Source organism: Pelmatolapia mariae, linkage group LG20 (genome assembly GCF_036321145.2).
Source record: "Pelmatolapia mariae isolate MD_Pm_ZW linkage group LG20, Pm_UMD_F_2, whole genome shotgun sequence".
NCBI classification, from domain to species: domain Eukaryota; kingdom Metazoa; phylum Chordata; class Actinopteri; order Cichliformes; family Cichlidae; genus Pelmatolapia; species Pelmatolapia mariae.
Genome location: NC_086244.1, coordinates 24,637,649 through 24,658,990, shown reverse-complemented (window position 1 = coordinate 24,658,990; position 21,342 = coordinate 24,637,649). Strand labels below are relative to the sequence as shown.

The 21,342-nt window shown below is 39.1% G+C and overlaps 1 protein-coding gene across 1 annotated transcript in view; it reads left to right on the top strand.

Moving 5' to 3' along the window:
• Positions 1-21,342, top strand: part of cacna2d3a (calcium channel, voltage-dependent, alpha 2/delta subunit 3a) — a 118,230-nt gene that overhangs the window by 70,009 nt on the left and 26,879 nt on the right. Inside the window, exons 11-24 of the mRNA XM_063463205.1 lie at positions 1,928-2,006; positions 6,330-6,463; positions 11,777-11,848; positions 12,230-12,310; positions 13,102-13,176; positions 16,728-16,811; positions 16,920-16,991; positions 17,684-17,745; positions 17,896-17,963; positions 19,204-19,249; positions 19,708-19,805; positions 19,910-20,003; positions 20,226-20,321; positions 20,479-20,600. Coding sequence (XP_063319275.1) covers positions 1,928-2,006; positions 6,330-6,463; positions 11,777-11,848; positions 12,230-12,310; positions 13,102-13,176; positions 16,728-16,811; positions 16,920-16,991; positions 17,684-17,745; positions 17,896-17,963; positions 19,204-19,249; positions 19,708-19,805; positions 19,910-20,003; positions 20,226-20,321; positions 20,479-20,600 — 1,183 coding nt within the window. The remainder of the gene's footprint in view (positions 1-1,927; positions 2,007-6,329; positions 6,464-11,776; positions 11,849-12,229; positions 12,311-13,101; positions 13,177-16,727; positions 16,812-16,919; positions 16,992-17,683; positions 17,746-17,895; positions 17,964-19,203; positions 19,250-19,707; positions 19,806-19,909; positions 20,004-20,225; positions 20,322-20,478; positions 20,601-21,342) is intronic.

The window sequence follows — 21,342 nt, the reverse complement described above, 5'->3', positions numbered from 1 at the left end:
ATTGTGAGACATACTCATTGCAAGTTGAAAACTAATACTAGACCGGAAAAACGAATTCCTTGGAGAAGCCTGTGAATCAATCTGTAAGACTTGCTGATGAAGCTTGTTAGATCCTGTATCTTAAAATAGAAGAGCAGTGCCCACACAAAAATGACTGTTCGAACTGCAATCGCAAACAGAAAAGCTTCTTTGACCAAATATCTTCTGCACATATAGATACATGTATCTGTTTATTGAGAGTCTTACTGAATAGTGGCCGTATACAAACCATTTCTGTTTGCCATGTCTGTCTTTGTTGCAAATTTGGATTCAGGTTAAATCATCAAGTTGATCTATATGTAAAATTAGCCAGGTTTTTCAAAGTAGCACTTTGTCTGGCAGGTCTTAGACTTTGTTAAGTACTGAACAGAAACATCAAAACACTTTCCTTGCTTTTTCTACTTACTCTTTCAAAAAAATGTGTGAATGTTCCCACTGGAGGACAGAATCAATTATTAAGTTAAATGCTAAATATGTAAAATATTCATACATGTACTAACTGAAATTACATCCATATCAGTGTCTATGCATACTGTATGTGTGTGCATGAATTTGCAGTATTTATATCCTGATGTGTCTGTGTTCTTTCGTGCATGTGCATTTTTTTCCATGTATGTAAAATTTGTGCACTCAACTATCTTAAAGATTGCATGTCGTGGCTCAAGTTCTACTATTTCTTCTTCTACCTCAATTTTACCTTACTCAGCTGTAAACCTCGTCCATATTTAATAACCAGTCTGTTGCAGTTTGGCTTTCAGTGAAGTAAAACACATAATCACACAAAGAAAAGCTTACATGACACCTCTTTATCAAAGTCTTACATGGCGTTATTCTGATTATAACAGCTGTGTTGTGTTTTCATAACACTTTGGTAGTGTCAGTCAAATGGCTGAAATTTGATGAATAGAGGATTATTGTGGTCTAGATAATGAGCGGTGCTTAAAAAATGACAGTCAAACAACTATGCTTATTCAGTGAAACATATTACCGTTATCAACAGACTGACATTATCTGGAAAAAAACAATTTAGAACTAGAACTGTCTAGAACAATTTAGAACTGTCCATGGTCAAGGTGTTAAATTTACGTATTAATTTTATAAAGACTTTTTTAGTGAAACACAATGTAATAGAGAATGCAGTGCATACATATTCCAGGAAAAGTCAATTGCATCTATACATAAATGATATTTTTGCATTAATTCTTGCAATTTTCAGACTTTTCCAAAATTGTATCAGATACATGTTTAAAACTCTGAGAGGTCTACGCACTCATGTGCATTCATATGCAGTACACACAGTACATATACACACACAAACAGAAACATGCTGTCGGGTTAAGGAAGTCAGTGGAAAATGCATATGCAATAGGCACAGCAGCTGTGCCCCCAGAGGCTTGCATCTGGTCCAATCTGGCAACAAATCTCTTAACACTCTCATACATGCACCTGCCAAATTCACCTGCTGCTAGAGCCAACTGAGCCAGGAAAAAAATGGGTTTGGCACATAAGAGTAAAGAAGATTCTCCGTACTGAACACATAAAGCTTGCTTTTTCAAATTAAAATGTTATTAAATTTGCGTTTTATCTTTTGTAATCACTGTAATTGCAGATTTTCAAAACACTCGCCTGCATTTGCTCATCCTTAATTTTTAGGTTCTTGAATAAATAAATAAAAATAGCTGGAACTGAAAATTTAAATTTAAAGGTAACACAACAAACTTTCAAGAAGCAATCATCAACTAGGAGAAAGGACTTGGTAATCACTAAATGAGAAAGAATGAGTCTTTTGCCAGGCTTTGACAGTGTTATCTTCTGAATGGTACCATGGCGGCCCCTATCAAATATGATTAAAATGAATGATGGGAGGTATCTGCTTTTCTTTCCCCAGGTCCGTATATTTCCTTACCTGATTGGTCGAGAATCAGCCTTCGCAGAAAATCTAAAATGGATGGCGTGTGCTAACAAAGGTGGGCTCTTAAAAGTACTTTCTCTCTCCTTATAATCTGTTTTGGTGGGGTAAAGTTGCAGCGTGTCACTGTCAGCTGAATGAAAAGTATTACATTATGCAGCTCAGGATTTGTTTGGAGTTTTTGGCACATGTGTCTGTGTGCATACATACACTAGCATAGATGAGTTTGTCAGTGCTCATCAGCATAAGCAGGTGTATGCGACAGGAGGCAACGGGTTCCAGTTGCACAGGCCAGATATGTCATATTACTTCATCTTCTTTGAGCTTAAAGTCCAAATTAATCATAGTGATGCACCACTTTCGAGCAGCTTTCTGTGTGGTCATGGTTGTCTTAATGCGTAGAGCACTTTCCTTCAGGATCTATATTTAGCTGGGAGGTGGCTGACAGAGACAGTCTGGCTCCATTTCCTCAGGCTCCAGTAGATAAGACAGGCAAGCCACAGGTCACACAAAGGGTGTTAAGCGTGTGTGTGTATGTGAGCGTATATGTGTGATACAAGAACATCCACAGTGTTGCTTGGACGTGATATCAGAGAACCCATCCAGTGACTTTGAGGATATTAGTGATGATAAAACCTGAGACAAAAGAGACTCACAGAAGTCTATGAGTATTTTTGTTTGGCTGTGCGCTTGTGTGCACATGCACCAGGGAATGCACATGTTGCCCCAAGGCTGTTGCAAGCAATGTGATGTACACATGAGACCTGTTTGGTTGCTGAAAACATTTTGTTTGTTTAGATTTGTGTATGTGTGTGTGTGTGTGTGTGTGTGCATGTGTAATGCTATAGTACAGATGTTAATGTGTATGACTGATGATGATTCAGGGGGATGACTGTGACATTCTCTCCATCCCGCAGAAATGATGCAGAACAGTCTTCTGTCAAAAACTCTGTATGGCCTAGAATATTAGTAGGACTGGAAATGCTATGAGTGTCACAGTGCAAGTAAAGCTACTTTTGGTTGCTTCCTTATTCACAAGGAGTTGCCAGAGCGGGTAGCGCCGCATGTTTGATTTGGCAGATTTTTATGCTGGATGGCTCTGATGTAACCCCAGAGGAATTTGTGTCTGCTCTTGGGATAGAACTGGTGCAAGTATTGGTAAAATAATGTTAGATGTTTTCACTAACTCTCAGCATTTACCATATATTTACTATCCATCCATCCGCTTTCGCGTATCCTTTTCAGGGTCGCGGGGGGCGCTGGAGCCTATCCCAGCTAGGGCGAGAGGCGGGGTACACCCTGGACAGGTCGCCAGTCTGTCACAGGGCTAACACACACAGACAACCATTCACACTCACATTCACACCTATGGGCAATTTAGATTGTTCAATTAACCTATCCCCACAAAGTGCATGTCTTTGGACTGTGGGAGGAAGCCGGAGTACCCGGGGAGAACCCACGCGAACACAGGGAGAACATGCAAACTCCTGATGGTGGAATTGAACTCAGGACCTTCTTGCTGTGAGGCAACAGTGCTAACCATCGTGCCACCCTGTATATTTACTACTACACCTGAAATACTAGGAATACGTTTGGTTGGCGGTGAGTGTGTAAAGGTCAAAGGTATTATTTATCCAGTTATGGTAGATACATTTTTGACTCCATAGGGCTGTTGCAGTGGTTGGTCAATCCCACTGGTTAATGTGTTGTCACATCCTAAGTACAATAAAAATGACAACAAACCAATAACAACCATTTCACTTTACTTGTATATCAACAAATACATTTTCAACTTCTTATAAGAAAGAATGGCTAAAAACACATTTTGAACACAACTAGTAACTCTTTTAGCGATAGACCTCTAATTGACCAGTTTATTGATCTATTGGTATTGGTATTTATGATGGCTGATCTGTGAAAATGTAAAAAGTAAAGAAGATTTGGGAGAAACACTTTTCAATCATGTTACAAGTGTTGATGTTGGATAGTTTGTTCACCAGAGGGCACTGTGCAACTTCCCTGTTAAAACACCACCTGTTTGGATGACCACAAGCAAAATAACCGGCTGATCTGAGCTCAGTCGGACAGAACGTAAATGAGTAAATAAACAACCACACATAGAAGATATTAGGGAAATCTGTTTATGTTTCATGTGTCTGATATATGTCTGATATATCAGGCAACATTTTTTTAAAAGAAAAAAAAAGACAAATACTCTTATTGTTACATAACCACCACACCCTGCCTTCACTGTGTTCTTGTGTGCAGTTTGTTGCTTTGGACGGTCGATATTATTTAAACTCATCCCCTTTCGCTACCTCTACTCCTTGCGTCTTCACATTTCCTTCTACCTCCCTGTCATTCACACATGTATTCTGTCTTTTTTCTACTGACTATCCTTTCTTACTCCAGTGCATACCTCCGCCTCCTCTCTGGGGTTACTTCTATCTGCTCCATATTCTCACTACAAATCGCAGTGTTGTCTACAAGTAACTTTAGTGTCGTTTCAGATGTTATTAGCAATTATTTGCCAAAATGTGTATCAAAGCTAATCAACACCCCTTTATAAATTGTTTATTACATGTGCAATTTAACATCTTAATTTTATTCAGATTTAAAAGCTACATCAGTACTTGCCTTGTTGCATCCAGTGCAGGAGTAGTTTTCCTCTAGTGTCATTTGAGTATTCTTAAATGTGGTATATTTCTGCAGGTAATCAGTACTTTTTTAAAGGGCGTTTTTAACAGGAAGCAAGGCAACATTTTTAAGTATTCTTTCTTAAGTCACCTAGATTATTTTACCCTACCTTTGCAACAGCTTGGTAGGTTGACAAGCTCTCTCCTTCTAATAAGCCAAAAACTTACAGTTTTGTTGGGTTTAAAAATACTTTTACAACTGTGCACCAAGATAGCGCTTCCTTACACGATGATACATTTTTCACTTCCACCTCATCCATTATTTTCATGAATCAGGACACCTTACTGGATCTTATTGGCTTACATATGACCCAGACCAAGGTCATGTAAAAATATATTGATGCCCTCAACCTGTCCACACCTTGCTGAGGCTGTATTGTATGTACAACATGGGTACCATGCCACTGAAAGTTGGGAGCCTTCATTTTTCTTCCCCTGGCACCTGGCCCTGATGGCTCAGCTCGAAGGACACCCTCAGCCTTTGAGAGGGAGCAGTAATTCTCGACTCACTACTGTGATGAACGATGCAGTTAGACTAGACAGTGTGCTTTGTGTGTGATATGCGTCTGTATGTGTGTGTTCTCATTCCACCGTCTGGTGGAATAATAGCCAACTCCAAATGCCTCTGAGGATAAAAAAAGACCTGTAAAGGTTCACTTCCAGGTCATGTTCAGAGTTAAGTGCATTTCTGTTAATATACTGATTACAGCAGTTATGTGATATCAGCACTTTATTTCAATAATAGATTTTATTTTTTAGTTAATTATTCTATTTTGGGCTTTACTATAGATATAGTTTTAAGATTTGCTTATAATTAATTCTGCATATTATCAGATATTTGGGTTGGGTTGATGCGCCACATCTATCACAGATCTGTGTATTGTGTCTAGACTTCAGGTCCTTTCTCCCTGTGGAGTAAAAGTTGTTGCCGGGAAAGATGACCCCAAAATCTATTTCCTCCGACTATGATTTTCTACTTGAATGCCCAACGGTGATGGAGGCAGTTTGCTGTTTTTACAGCTGGGTGAAAATGTGGTGGGCTTTTTCTTTTCCCTTATTCATGGTGTCACTTCATGTCCTCTGTCTCTGTCTTACTGCAATGCTGACTCTCTTCCTCTCGCTTTTTCTGAACCTCCTCCTGAGATAACAGTATATTTCCTCCTTCACATACACATTAGTATCATAACGATGGCATTACCATCATGGGAGATGGAATCGCTTGTAGTTTAACTGAGATATTTTTGGTCTTACATTTAGATACACATGCATATACATATACATTAAAAACCCATGATGGTTGGGTCTTGCTTGAATAGTTTGCGGAGGATACTTTAAAAGTTAGTCATACATTTAACCAAGTTTCCATCATGCAAACAGCAGGTCATTGCACTGCATTCCAGATGTAGTTAGTCTGTATTGTTACCAAGATTATTAAAATAGTAGCAATGGCTTGGAATATGTTGCTGGCTCCATATAGCTAAAATGTTTTTTCAGACATCTGATCTACCCTCAAACAAGCTTAGAAACACAGAGCATGTGTTTTTGGGCAGTATAGTGAGTTAGACTTCTGAGCCTGTGCTGTCTCATTGTTGGCAGGATCTAATTTAAATAATTAATCTACTTTAATTAAGAATGAACAATTCTTCATTTCTGTTTATCTTTCTCCTCCACTTTTTGCTCAACAGGGTATTTCACTCAAATTTCCACACTGGCAGATGTGCAAGAGAACGTGATGGAGTATCTCCATGTTCTCAGTCGTCCCAAGGTGATTGACCGGGAGCATGACACAGTTTGGACTGAGGCCTACATCGATAGCACTGTGAGTTGAATATGCCTTTGCTTGCTACTTAACTCCAGTTCACGTGGTCCTTGATAGCCTCACGTATCCACTGGGCTGTTGTAGGTTTAGAAAACTCTATAATGGACTGAATTATTGTATACATAAACCACAGGACATTCTGTATAAGTTCGTATTGTGAAAACATGTATTTTGAAGGGGAATGAATTAAACAACCCAAATGAAAGTTATCGAGGGTGAAAGACAAGCAGAGGGCTGACAATGTTTTCTGCATTTATACCTTTGACTGTGAATGAGTTAAGTGAGTCTATGTGTAGCAGATGGACCCATTAAGTAAATGAGCCTCCTGTGTGTGCTTGGGGGTTTTGTAGGGTGAGCAGAACATTTGTGAGTTGCAGCATTTTCAACTCCAGACAGTCTTAGGAGAATCTTTTTTGGGGCATTGCCCATAGTTGACCTTTCCCGCGTGAAAAAGTCTCACTTCAGATTTATTAATACTGGAAATACTGTGCTTGGTTTAGAAGAGGATGCCATCATACCAGAGCATGATGGGTCACAGTCACAGTCATTTGCTTTTAACTCATCAGGGCACTTATGTGGGCTCTTCTCACATGGATGCAACATTGCGCAACTGTACTGGGGAGCTGCTATAGTAAAGTAAATTTAATGTCTGATCTGAACGCATAGGGCATTTATTGTTCCCACATGTATCATCATTAGGTAATGTCTAGAATAGTTCAGGACTTTGCTGTGAAAACTATGGTTTCCAATCTCTAAATCTCCTATTCTATCACAATACTGGCCCACATACTGAGCATAAAAAGGTAGTGAATATTGTGAATTACAGTCAAAAATAATAATATTTACCAAAATCGTGCATTAGTCTCCTGTACATCCTTTATAGTTGAGTGACACAAACATCCCGAAAAAACCCCCAAATGATAATAACAGAGTTAAAAGGACGAATCCTCTGTGATCCAAAATCATCACACAACATGCTGTATTATTGATTCACCCACACTGGTCCTTCTTGGCTGAAGTTACTGTGTTTAGACACGGAGAGAGAATAGCAGGAGTTATTTTTTTCAACAGTTTCTGTATAGATTAAGAGTGTGAGAGCTTTGGCCATGTAAAGAGGCAAAGGTAAGTGCCCTCTGCTAGAAATACCCACCACGCAATCAAAAAACTACATAAAAATAGACTCTTTTCTCTCAACTATCCTTTTAATATCCCTTATGTTTTACCCTTTTCTGTCTTTCTGTGCTCATTTGTTTCTCTTTGTCCTCATTATCCCTCCCATTTATCACAGAAGTACATACACTCAGCACTGACCTAACACGTATAAGGAAATGCTTACGTTTTCTTACAGTAGAGGATACGGCACTTGAGTGTTGATGCCTCTCTGCTGTGGCCCTTTTGACTATAAAGTTCGCCTCTCTTGAGACAGTCGCTGTTTTTAAGTTGTGTTCAATGTCAGTGGATTTTATGTGCCCACTGGCACTCCATTCAGTGAAAATTGCACTGAAAGGCTTTCTGACACTTATCCACAAATGTATTGACCCTGTCTCTCCTCCTCATCGTCATCCTCCTTCTCACCTCCTCTTCCTTCTTAATCTGTTCTCTTTAGCTCCCCCAAGCACAAAAGGTAAAAAAAATAAATAAATAAAAAATCTGGTTTGAGGTCATTGGTGCATTGTGCTGTGTTGAGGCCTGCTGTGTGTCATGTGCATTTCTTGTGCATGTGCGTTTTGGTTTCTAATATCTGTGAAATGAAATGAACTATCATAGCGGCTCGTGGCATTTTCTTATGTGTCGTTGTCATATGTTGTTTGTCAACTTCCTGATTGAAGCCATGCCTCATGGTTGTCATAGGTGCCATTCACGCGCTCTCTTTTGCACGTCTGATTTCGCATTTGCACACGTCTGTGCACAAACTCTCGCTCATTCTTCACTGGTGATGCTATGTTAGCCTTGCTTTGCCAGTATCTCTGGGCTGGCATTGTGATTATGTGTGTAAATGTGAGGCTTCATTTTGTTCTTTGGCCTGTGTGATTTTTGGTGTGAAAACAAGATTGCCTGTGTTATTTGTTTTGGTAGAATTCTCCAGAATAAGCTGTTTTGTCATCTTCTGGGTGAAAATCCAATAGTCCATAATGATTGGCGGGGTGATCTGTTCTGATGCCTTTTTATCATTTTCAGTGTTTTATTTTTCCAATGATTTATGAATCGTATGTGGGTTGAGATAAGCAGCTCTATAATCATAACAGTGATGATGGCGAAACAAAAGAGCGCTCTGCCTCCCCATCAGTGTGAGCTAGGCACAGCAGTAGCATTACACAGCTGGCAGGCCGTATGTCTGACATAGTGCTGTTAGTGTGATAGACCCGAGCTGATTGACATCAAAACAGCTCAGCAGAAAACTGAAATAGATATAATTTTTCAGGCATGATAATTGGGATTAGCGAGGAATCTGTACCAATTCTTTGCATATAATTGCCCCAACACTGCTCTGGTCTGGGTGCTATGAACACACATACACAATACTCCTTTGAATGTAAAACAGTGACAAAAAGATGCAAACATCATACATAATGATACTGTGTGATAAGAAGTGAGCAAAATGCCTTGGATTGGCTCTGTGTTAGAAAATTGATGAACATTTTGGCTGTGTTCTAGGACTGAAGTGTATCATCTTTCCTTCATGCTATCTTTTCCCGGTTTTCTCCCTCTCACTGCGACCCAGTAGTCTGTCTTTCTTATCTTACCTTTCTTTTGTTTTTTGTTTTGTTTTATTGTTTCACTTTGCTTCTTCCCCCCTATCTCTTTCCCTCCACCTGTGCTCTCCTTTCTGCCATGCTCCCTCTTGCTCTCCTATCCCTCGTTCCACCAGCTTCATTCATCATTCTCTGGCTCATTTGGCTTTGTTTCCCACTCTGCTGGATGAACTGACACTGGAGCTCAGGGATGATGCGAGGGAGGTGAGGGTGAGAGGAATGTGTCAGGGGGAGATATTTGAGGACAACGGTAGGGAGGGTTGGAAAAAGAATATAAGAGATTAAAGAATCATAAACGTTCTGGGAGTGACAGGAGGAATTTGTACTGAAGTTTAAAAAAACGAGACTGATACTTGATTAAGTACGAAGACCAAAAAATGGGGAATCTGTGAGCACCTGATTGCCTTTTGAAGATAAACTGAAATGCGGAGATGTTCAAAATGTCTTGCTGGATGAAAATGAACTCCGCTATTTCAAAGCAAAGCATTAATATTGATTGAGGTAATTAAGAGCTTTCAAAGATAATCCCAAAACACCTGTGCAGTAAAAACATGTGCTGGATGTGTGCCAGCTCAGTTTCCCATGGGGTCTGTTTTAGTTTCCTCAAATTAGTCTGCAGAGGTGGCTTTGGCTCCTGCACTAACACACAAACCTGGTCTCCAAGGAAACAGGGGTCACCTCATCTACCTCCATGCAATTTGTCACAGCAACCTAGATTATAAAGTGTACTATGAAACATAAAACACAGGCCAAGGGTGTGTATGTTAGCCCTCTGATGGGTATTCGTGTGTGTATTTATGTGTGTGTGGGTATGTGCTAGTGGGGTGTCAAGTGTATTAATGCCCAGTGGTGTTCTCGTTCATTATTTGACCCACAGCAGGGAAAAGAACTTCCACAGCTCATTTACTCTGACTGATACAGATAAATTCGCAGAGGCAATGATGATGCAGATTTGGCCCAGATGTGTGAGTTCTGACTTAAGGAGGATCCCTTAAGGATTAGGGTTAGCACCACTTCCACTTTCTCACAGCAAGAAGGTCCTGAGTCAGCAATACCAGGCTAGGGCAGGGGCCTTCGATGTGGAATCCTCATGCTCTACCATAGGTCTTTGATTTCACACAGCATCTAAACACATGCTAAGTTACTGGCCTGGTTGCTTCAAGCTGGCTGCCCTGTGCTCCTAATAATTAGGATGGGTTATGCAAAGAGAAAAAATTCCCCGTGGGGCTGAATAAAGTGTATCTTACCTTCTCTAAAGGTCTTTCCTTCCTTGGGAAGGGTAAATAAGGATTTTAAATGCACTGCCTCTTCTTATTTACCTAAAAGCATGGCAATCATGCTGGGTAAGCATGGGCATTTTTACCAATTTCAACAATCTGGATTTCTGCTCAAAGAGTTCACATGTTACACAGAGTCTTCTATCGGGGTTCACAGGGATACAGCAGCCCATATGACCAGTAATATACTGCACAGTATGATTGAAAAGACCTAGGTTTGGATATATCTCTTTAATTTATCCCATTCTGTAGTAGCACAGCTGCCACTTGTTACAGCTGCAGTATCTAGGTATGCTTTGTTCTCCCTTCTATGTCCAATATTGGACTCCAAATTACATTTAGCAGCTGTCCAAACTCATGCCACTAATTCCTCTTTCCTTAGCGTCTGAGGGATACTGACAGATTTCCTTGTCATTACCTGTTATCTCTCATGGTAAAAAAGAGAAAAAAAAAGCCTTAGGGTGGGGTTGGAGAAAGCACTTTTACAATGTCGGTATAAAATTCAGTACTTTCTAAAGATGCGTGCTGATATTTAGTCAGTCCAACAAATTTAAAAAATGATATTCCTTTGATTAGTGCAGCGTAAGTAGAACATGCTTTATGCTTTTTGCCACTCCGTGTTCCCCAGAACTATTGTAGATTTTCATCTTGGATTTATTCTTTGCTTAATGATCCAATTACTGATGCTGAATGGAATAAGTCACTGACATTTAGACAGATTCAACATTTCTGGGTAGGCAAGGTTAGATCATATTTTTCAAGTACTAAGCCTTCCTCCAGTCTCCTAAGAAAACAGTGTCAAGCTTTCATCTGTAATGGATATCATCGTCAGATACAGACATCCGGTAGAAAGATAAATATCATAATTATCCCAGCAGTCTTTAGAGGGGGGAGATACCCAGATCCAGACTAGAAGCGCTGCCTTTGGATAAGCTTATTCTGCAAGAGATCAAAGGCAGACTCTGATTGAACATATTTTAGGGCAAATAATAAACATGAATAAAACATGTCGTGGAAGTTTAGTTGGTCTCTGAAGAAGATGATATGACTAGGTCCTCAGCTAAATTCCCATCAAATTCTATGTTCCAAACGGATGTTTTGCAGCTTGAAAAAACTGCTCAGTGTGACTAGGCAAGATGTTTCATATAAGATGCATGAAATGTGCTCTGTGGTTACATAAAATTTGTAACAAAAACAATGAAGTTTCATCATTACCTTCCCTCTCTTCCCTCCCTTTGGCTCTTTCTGTTTTTTTGTTTGTTTCTGCTTCACAAATCACTCAGTTGGAGGATGGTCAAGGTCCAGTTCTGATGACTACGGTGGCAATGCCAGTGTTCAGTACCAAGAACGAGACTGTAAGCTCACATACAGTGATACAGAATTCATAACACATTCACCGTCACTGCCCTCGTGATTCCAAAGCTTGATGTCTCAAATGAAATTACAGCTTAACTGAAAAACTGAATTTTCCTCATGAGTTATTCCATAACTCACGGGGAATTAGTCTTTGAGAGAATTGACACAAATGGTAAAATCATTGTTAATTTTTTTGTGTATTTGATGGATGCTAATATCACTTTGATTGCAGTTTGTAAATTGGGACAAAGCAGCGCATTGCAAGTTGAATATTTTTATATATAACATAAACTGAGGCACTGATGCGGCTGTAAAAGATTGTTATGTAAGTAACCTTTTAAACTGAGCTAACCAATTTTCGTATATTTGTGTGCTTGCAGAGAAACCGTGGAATCCTTCTAGGGGTGGTTGGGACAGATGTGCCAGTCTCTGAGCTGCTCAAGACTATCCCCAAATATAAGGTACCACATCCAGCATCACTTAGTTCTTCCTGCACGTGATTAGGGATCTGAATAGCCATTATTTAATAATGTTCTACACTATCACACTGACTACCGAGGGTTCCCAATGCTTACACAAGCAGTTTTATACACTTGTGCACATTGGCAATGTCCTGAATACCCATGCACACAGCTTTAGCTCACGAAGATGTTTTACTGGGTATGGCTACAACAGCCACTGTTTGTTTCCATCAGGTGTCCAGATCCTAGCAAGCTATTGCATAAATAGGAGAGACTGATTACACGATGTGCAACTTCTGTGCCAGTCACCCTCTCCTCTACACTGAACTCTGAACATCTTGCTCCACTTCTCCAGTCCCACAAGCGGTCCAAAACCCCACCTTATAATACTTAAAATACTCCACATAAGCCAGTCCAGAGTACAGTAACTGAATGCAAAGCCAAGTAGCAGATAAATTAGAGATGAACTTAGTCACAGCTCCTGGTTTGACAGGAAATTACACTCGGTTCATTAATGCATTCTGGTCATGTCCTCCCACCCACATCCCTGCACTGATTTCTTTTGTAGATCTGAATCTTGGATGGGTGTAAGGTTTTGACATTTGAAAGTGTGTTATTTGCTCAGACATGACATGATGAATGATGTCGTCCTTTCCCGTTGTGTAGTTCTCAGTTTTACCACAAAAACAAAGACTCTGAAAGGGCTTGATTAACCAGATTTACAATTAGGTACTGATTTGTTATGCATAATTTTGGTGTGTCTTTGTGTGTGCTTTTGCATATTCTACTAGCTGGGCATTCATGGCTACGCCTTTGCAATCACCAACAACGGTTACATCCTCACCCACCCGGATTTACGGCCACTCGTGAGTATTACCTCCAGGACATTTCAGAGTTTACTGAGTGTGACCCTTATTACCATAAAAATCCCTTTTAGGATGCACAGGTTGAAGTTGAAAATGTGTTATTCTGTACTGGATAGATGAATACACCCTCTCGAGTTCACATCAAGTCAATTACCAATTTTCTTTTTTTTGTTGTCACACTGAGATTGCGATTGACTTTAACAAAATGGTGTGTAATTGTGTGGCTAGTCTGTGTGGTGTGCCTTGTGAGTATGCTGGCTGCGTGGTGGTATGTAGATGAGGAGAGCATGTTCCAGGCCTCTGCTGTTCTGTGAATAGACAGAGATACAGCTTCTGAATGGCTGTGATTAACTCTATTGTACTCACCCACTCCTCTCACAAGAGCTGGACGGAGAGAGTGTAGAAAGAGAGGGAGGCTGCGGGAAGCAAGGAACCTGCTGAATGTGAGGATAGGTGCAGATAGGCTTGGTGTAACACTGGGGGAGAAGAGTGAGATGCTCATATGGATGCGAGGGGAACAGATGAGATGGAGAACAGAGAACAGACAGTGAGGCAGACAGACAGATGGTTTAATAGAGGTCTAATTAAAGACGTTAATGACCAGTGTTTAACAGCTAATGAGGGGTGGGAGACTGTCCTCACTGACAGATTCAAAAGTAGACACACATACAGTAGTAACACAGACGCGCACATAAACACACACATAAAATGCAATTAAAAAGTTCAGTACTTTGATCTGTTTCACCTTCATTTAATGTTCACTTTAAAAAGGGTCAGTGGTCAAGCCAGTGAGCTACCCAGCAGTGGTGTATTCCTGGAGCGTTGCATCCTGACGCTTGATAGATTAATAAAAGTCATATATACATAAACTGTTGTTCCACGGTAAAAAAGGGGTTTAATTTTTAAGAAGTAATGGGTGCTTTATTAGGCTGAAGCACTTGATTAAATAAAGGAATAGTGAAATTAAGACTAAATTATCCAGCTATTGGCCCAAGTGCCAGCAGGTTTCTTCAGGTATGATGACACCACCTTTTTATAGGTGTACGTAAAATGAAGACTATTCTTAAATCAAAGTAGTTTCAAATACAGCTAAGTCTAGCTTGTTGGACAAAAATACAGATTTTATGGTTTTGCCTCTGTATGTCACCACAGTGGATTTCAAATCAAACAATCAAGACATGATTGAAATGCATACTTTCAGCTTTATCAAAAAAATGCTTGACTGTTTAAACATTATGGGAATTTATACACAGACCTGCATTTTCAGAGGCTCAGAGGTAATCGGAGAACTGACTGACAAGCAGTTTCATGGCCATGTGAAGCTATTCCCGAGTTATTTCATAGCAAATGAAACAGACGTGACATCTGAAGCTGATTCAAAGTGTTGAATTTGTATTTTACAGCTTTTTGCTGTAATTTTCACAAAGATGTGTCAATTCAAGAGAGGGAGGTCATCATTAGGCTGAAGAAACAAAATCAACCTGTCAGAGAGACAGAACAAACACCAAAGGCCTGAAAGACCACAGGAGTCAGCTAAAGTGAATGATGACAGAATTATTTCCATGGTTTAGAAAGACAGCTTCACAACATCGAAAAATGACAGCAACAAGCAAGAGAAGTCTTCATGAATGGAAATATGGAGGAATTAAAACAGGATCCAAACACTGGTAAGAGCCAAAATGTATAAAAATAGCTGTAATTCCTAAACTGTTAATGCAATGTTGTTGTTTTTTTTTTTTTTTTTACAAATTCCTTGAATTAAAGTCTGCACATCAGCCAAGTGTTGATTGTGGTTGTGTACAGAGGCAAAAACTACCAACACTGTCTTTGTCCAGCAAGTTACTGGATTGTTACCCTGAAATATGAAGTTATTAATTATGAAGTTGACCAAGAAATAAAGCAAAACTCTTTACTAATAAAGTGGGCCATGGTGTTAAAGTCGTATTATTAAAAGGGATGGTCAAGAACAAACAGAAAACTTATTGACTGTTTCAATAAATAACCCCTTTACTTATTGAAAAAGATATGATTTGAATGGAGTAAAAAGAACCTCTTCTTTTTTCATGCGTGTAGTTTGGTGAGACAAGCTGTTAGAAACTGTGTTGCAAGCTACATCATATTCTGCACAATTTAAGCCACCCACTCCCATCTTCTCTTTGTTGTATGTTAACCAGTGAAAACTATCTAGCCACTTACATCAAAGTACATTTACATTTTTGAAGCTTTGCTTTCTGTTTCTCTTGTCTCTTGTGTCACTCCTGTTTTTTTTTGTTTTTTTTCTTCATTACAGTAGCTTTGAAAAACTAGCTTCTACTATTATTGCACATGCGCAAACATGATTATGAAAAAGCTGTGGAGATAGTTTGTCAACAGTTGCTTGCTTGCCTGTGTCTTTCTGTGGCTACTTCTCCTTACATTAGAGCACAGTCCTAATTTTCAAAGCCAGAGACAAAAGGTAATTTGTCAGCATGACTGAGTAACCACAAGCAAGAAACAATCAGCAGCAGTAACCATGTAAAACTCTATTCCCTGTAATTTTTACTTTTGCTTCTGTATCAGTTAAACAAATTAAGATTGGCTGGTGGCTTCCGGGGTTTACTTTCATACTTAACTGTAAATTATGATAGCAATATCAACCTACTCATCAAACTCTTTCTGTAGTCATTTCTGTTGGGGTTACAAAAGATTAATTCTTTGGTTCAGTAATAATTTATCATGTATTTGCTCATTTAATCGTCTCAGTTTCTTCTTTTGCTATTATACACCTCAGTCTTTTTCCCTCTTTCCCTTCTTAAGGAAAGAAAAGAGGTAAAATGGCTTCATGATTGCCTCCCTCCCACTGAAACTATTGCTGATGATTCTTTATCTTCAGGTCCCGTGTTTGGTGTCCACTGGATTTTTTTCCTGTTTTTTAAGGACATGACTTTTTGATACTGTTCATCTGATTTAGATAGTTTGCTTTGGTCTGTCACCTGCACAGTTTTGTCTAGAACCACCATGCAACACCATCCACACCATACCAAGATATGCCAAGTTTTTGGCTAGTGGCGCTTTGGAAATCACCTTGTTGGTGCAAACATAGTATTTTATACCTGTCAGACTCTGTTATCTTTTTATACATTCAACTAAATAAATGGGAATAAATTATGTGTTTGTGCATGTTAGTAACAAAGTAAAGATTCAATTTAAAATAGATTCTTTGCCAAGTTGTATGTTATATGTACACACAGCACTGGTTCATCCCTTGAGTTTAGTCCCTTTTTTGCTTGAATGGATCACAGTGCAGTGCTAAGTGGCTTAACAAACATGCAACATTGGACAACTATTGTTCAAGACTATTTGAAACAAAATACAAAAATTTTCTTGGAAGTTGTGATGACATTTTCATTATGTGAAATGCAATGGCTTGTTTTGATAACTGATAATAACAACAACAACAAAACAACAAAAGAATTGTTAATAAAACAAGCCGTAGTTTGGCATACTCTTTCTGTTATATCATTTTCAGTATTTCTGATTGTGCGTGCATGTGTGTCGGGATGTTTGTCCAGTATGGAGATGGCAAGAAGAGAAGAAAACCAAACTATAGCAGCGTGGATCTGTCTGAGGTGGAATGGGAGGATAAGGAAGACACGGTGAGACACTAGTAAATCTGCATCAAGTGTCATGACAGCAGTGCTCTGAAAATCAGTGTCATCAAACACAACTGTGGGCCTGTGTGTGTGTGCGCTTTGTCTTTCTAGCTAAGAAATGCAATGGTCAACAGGAAGACGGGGACCTTCTCAATGGAGGTGAAGAAGAGTGTAGACAAAGGGGTGAGAAATGCAAAGTTCAGAAATAAAACAAACAAACAGAAAAACGCACAAACAACGCACTTGTCAGATAGTCCTAAAGGCTGAGCTAGAGAAAATACTTACCAGTAAGTATTCACTCTGCTAAGGGGTTGTTACAGTTGGCTCAGTGATGTACAGGACTGACTTAGGGATTTTGTTTCTGATTTGGTTTGCTGTGCATGCACTGGTGTGTGTCTCTCTGCGTGTGAGCCCCTTATCTCCACAAAGCACATGTTGCTGAATACGGGGGAAACAGCAGCCCATTGATTCTGCTTTACTTCTTGCCTGTCAGAGAGAGAGAAAGGTGTGTGTAGATATGTGTGAATGTGTTAAATGTGTGTTCGCACATTTTCACGGCATATTAAAGAGCAATTTGCATTAGGCTGATTATTAAGCATTTGGTATGTAAATACAGATATCCACACACACATACACACACGAATTAAAAAAATATCTCTCTATATTTATATTTATATATATAGAGAGAGAGACAGAGACACTCACAAGAGACTCTTTATGAATGTACTGCATAACAGATGTCCATCTGCAGCTAAGGACTGCCAGCCCGAACAGAAGCATTTACTACTTCCACCACTAGATGGCGCTAGATTGCAAGAAATGATATCACCGCCTGGCGTTTAACGCAGCGACTATATTCATCTCTTTTATTTCAGAAACGTGTGCTGATTTTGCACAATGATTACTACTACACAGACATCAAAGGGACTCCTTTCAGGTAAGAAGCCTGAAGACTTCCTTAAGCTAACGACTGAAGCTGAATTTTCCCGTGGTTAATCTGTAAACGACAACAGATTTTTAGGAAATATGTTTTGTTTGTTTTGTTTTAGGGGTTTTTGTTTATTTTTGTTTGTTTTGTTTGTTTTAGTCTAGGGGTTGCTCTTTCCAGAGGCCATGGAAAGTTTTTCTTCAGGGGGAACGTCACAGTAGAGGAAGGTAGGAAATCAGCCTTTTTGCTTTCTGACTCATTTCTGTGTTGTTGTTTTTGTTGTTATTTTCATTTTTATTTTCCTACTTTTCTCTCCCTTGCACTCTCTCTATCCCTCTTCTTCTAAGGGCCTTTGTTTTTCTGTTTCTCATTAAACAAGTACTCAGCAAGTAATTTCCTCAACTGTGGAAGTTTTTAAATGCTTCTCTGAGGAACACTACACGAAATGCAGCATCACAGAGAGCTTTTTAGTATTATAATAATACTATTTTATTATTTTGTTGTATAAAAACACATAAGCACAATCAAAAAATGCACTTTCTAAAGTTATTTTAAGACAAAAATGTTTAATAAAAATATATTTGGATTTAATTTTCTAGGAATGCATGGTATAATAGTTTCTTTGCAGAATGATTAGTCAGAACCAATAAAACGGCCTTTTTAAAAAAAAAAAATAACAAGAAGAAATACTTTTCCATACTCGGTGATATTTGTGCAGAAAAAGCTTGATTCTGACATTAACTATGCCCTTTCAAATCTTATGATTATTGTATTAAGGGATTAATATTACATGAAGGTTAAAATAACATTTGATGTTATGACTGGATGAAGTTTAAACTGCATTATTACATTAGATAATTTGATTAAATCAGTAAACATTTATCATGTTTTATAAACTGGTTATGTATTGGGTATGTAAAGTCTTCAAAGTAGCCTAACTTTTCCTCTTTGGCCTAACTTAACCATTTCCTCTTCAAACCTGTAGACAATTTTTGTCTAGTCTTTCTTTTCATGTAGTGATTTATGTATTTAAAAAGCCACAACTTCACAGGAAGTTAAATATTCCCCTTTGCGGCTCCTTAGGTGTGTTGTGCGTCCTTCTCCTGACAGTGTTGTATTTCTGCCCCTGCTTGTGTGTTTCTCCACGTGTATGCATGTCTGTTTTCATGTCAGACCCCATGCATGTTAATATTCATGCAGTGGTGGTGGTGTGTGTGTGTCTGTCTGTCTGTCTGTGTGTTTCTCTAAACATGTCCATCACACAGAGCGCTCAGAGCATGACTTGGCTCTTCCTGATCTAATCAGAGCTGTCACATCCATTCAAAAAACACATTTTTCATCCCCCGGTGTGTGTTTAAGTGTGCGCAGTTGAGATGTAGATGCCTAGCCCTATTATTATGACTTCATATTGAGTGTTTTTGCGTATTTGTTTTGAACCAAATAGTTTTCACGTTTTCTTTTTTACAGGACTTCATGACTTGGAGCATCCTGATGTAGCCCTGGCAGACGAATGGTAAGAGTATATTCCCGCTGCTGTTTTATCCCCGTCCCTTACTCAAAGGACATCTTTATTGGACTAAATCCTAAATATACTGCCAAATCATAAAAATAAATCAAAGTTAGATTTGATGTCAACTGAAATACAACAGCTCTACAACAGTTTCTGGGATCTGCAGAACTTTGACTTGATTGTTTGTGTCACTTGATGACTTGTGGTCTCCAGGCTTGGGAACCAACATCTAAATACATTACAATAAATGCTTTTCAAACTAATGCTTGTAAATGAAAAGAAGTGTCTTCCTTCTACCTCAGGTTTTATTCATTGGAGATGCTTTGCAATCCAAAAGCAACTGAAAGCAACTGGGTTATATGACCAAAACTAAAGCGATTACAGCTTTAAGAAAGGAACTGATCTAAAGTTGGTTATGACTCTAACAAATGCTCATATTTTTCTCTCTTGTCATGTTACAGGACATACTGCAACACAGATGAGCACCCAGAGCACCGCTACCTGAGTCAGATAGAGGCAATTAAACTGTACCTCAGTGGGCACGAACCCCACTTATATTGTTAGTTATGCTCATTTACAGCCCCCATATTTTATATGGTTATTAGCAAGTTAATGAACAAGATTTATGTGTGGAAATACGCCTTTTTGCCTTTGTCCTGTTAGGTGACAAGGAGCTGATTCAGGAAGTTCTCTTTGATGCAGTGGTGACTGCCCCATTAGAAGCCTACTGGACCAGCCTTGTGCTTAATAAGTCAGAGTATGTCACTTACCTTATTACCCTTTAAAATAAAAGAAAACCGAAATGATGTTGTTATTTATATTGGATTTTATTCCTCTTTGAAATAGAAAATGCCATAATATGGAGCACATATTTGCACAACTAAAATGTTAATAATTTAGCACAGTTACTGGTGATTTTTTTGGCTTAAAAATGAATTCACAACAGCCGGTTACTATATTCATTTGTCACATCATACAGGAATTCTGATAAAGGAGTGGAGATAGCTTACCTGGGCACAAGAACAGGACTGTCCAGAATTAACCTGTTTGTGGTGCCAGATGAACTTACAAGCAAGTAAGTTTTCTGACTGCACGCATACAGTGTGTGTACATGAACATAACCTGATGTTTGTGTTGAATTTTGTGTTGTCTCTTTGTTTATGATTCCAGTTTGTATATTTGGTGTGTTGTGTGTGCGTCATTTGTATTATCTGTTTCCCGTCTGCTTTAAGAGACTTTCTGACAGCTGAAGACCGAGAGGGGGTGTTCAATGCCGATCACTTTCCCCTGTGGTACAAGAGAGCGGCAGAACAAGTTCCTGGTACCTTTGTTTACTCTCTGCCTTTTAACACAGGTTAGTCGTGACTTTCGTTTGGATGGTGATGATGTTGTCTCTGTGTTTAAGGAAACATCAGCACTGTTAAATCCTTTTTAGTGAAACTGAAGAGACTGGAACCCACAAGTTAAAAAACAGAGTCATTATATTTTAATTCTAAAGAAGCTTATATTTTGTAAACTAATTGAATACACTAATGTGTTTTTAAAAAGACCCTTTGAAATTTTCTCTGTCCCTCTTTCACCCATTTTTGGCTGTTTTCTCTGGCCGTGCGTCTGTAACTCCCCTTCCTCTCTTATTAATTCTGGGCTGTGTTCTTGTGGATAGGACTGATTGCTGTGGGTTGAAATAAGATACATTAGGAAGAGGTTCAGCCCTTTCCATAGTGACTTGCCCAGAACACAAATACAGACGCACACAGAGTCACAAAAAGACCCACATACACACAAGCCCCTCACGCATATTCAGTGTAACTGTTTCTCTAAGAAAAGGGTTTCTCCTCCAAAGGCAGAATGTGCTCTCATCTGTTCTCAGCCTCAGGGTTTCCATTAGTGCCAGCTAATACAAGTGATCTGAAAGCCTCTTATTTACTCGCCGGACTTGCCTTAGATGCACTCTTCCTCTCAGGACTGTGGTAGTTAGCTGCAGCCATAAATAGGGCTCTGTGGTATTTATGATCAGCGTTCCTCTCTCCAATCTCCCTGTGGTCAGTTCAGAAATAATATAAGGAATTATGATATGACTGATATGTGAACTCTGT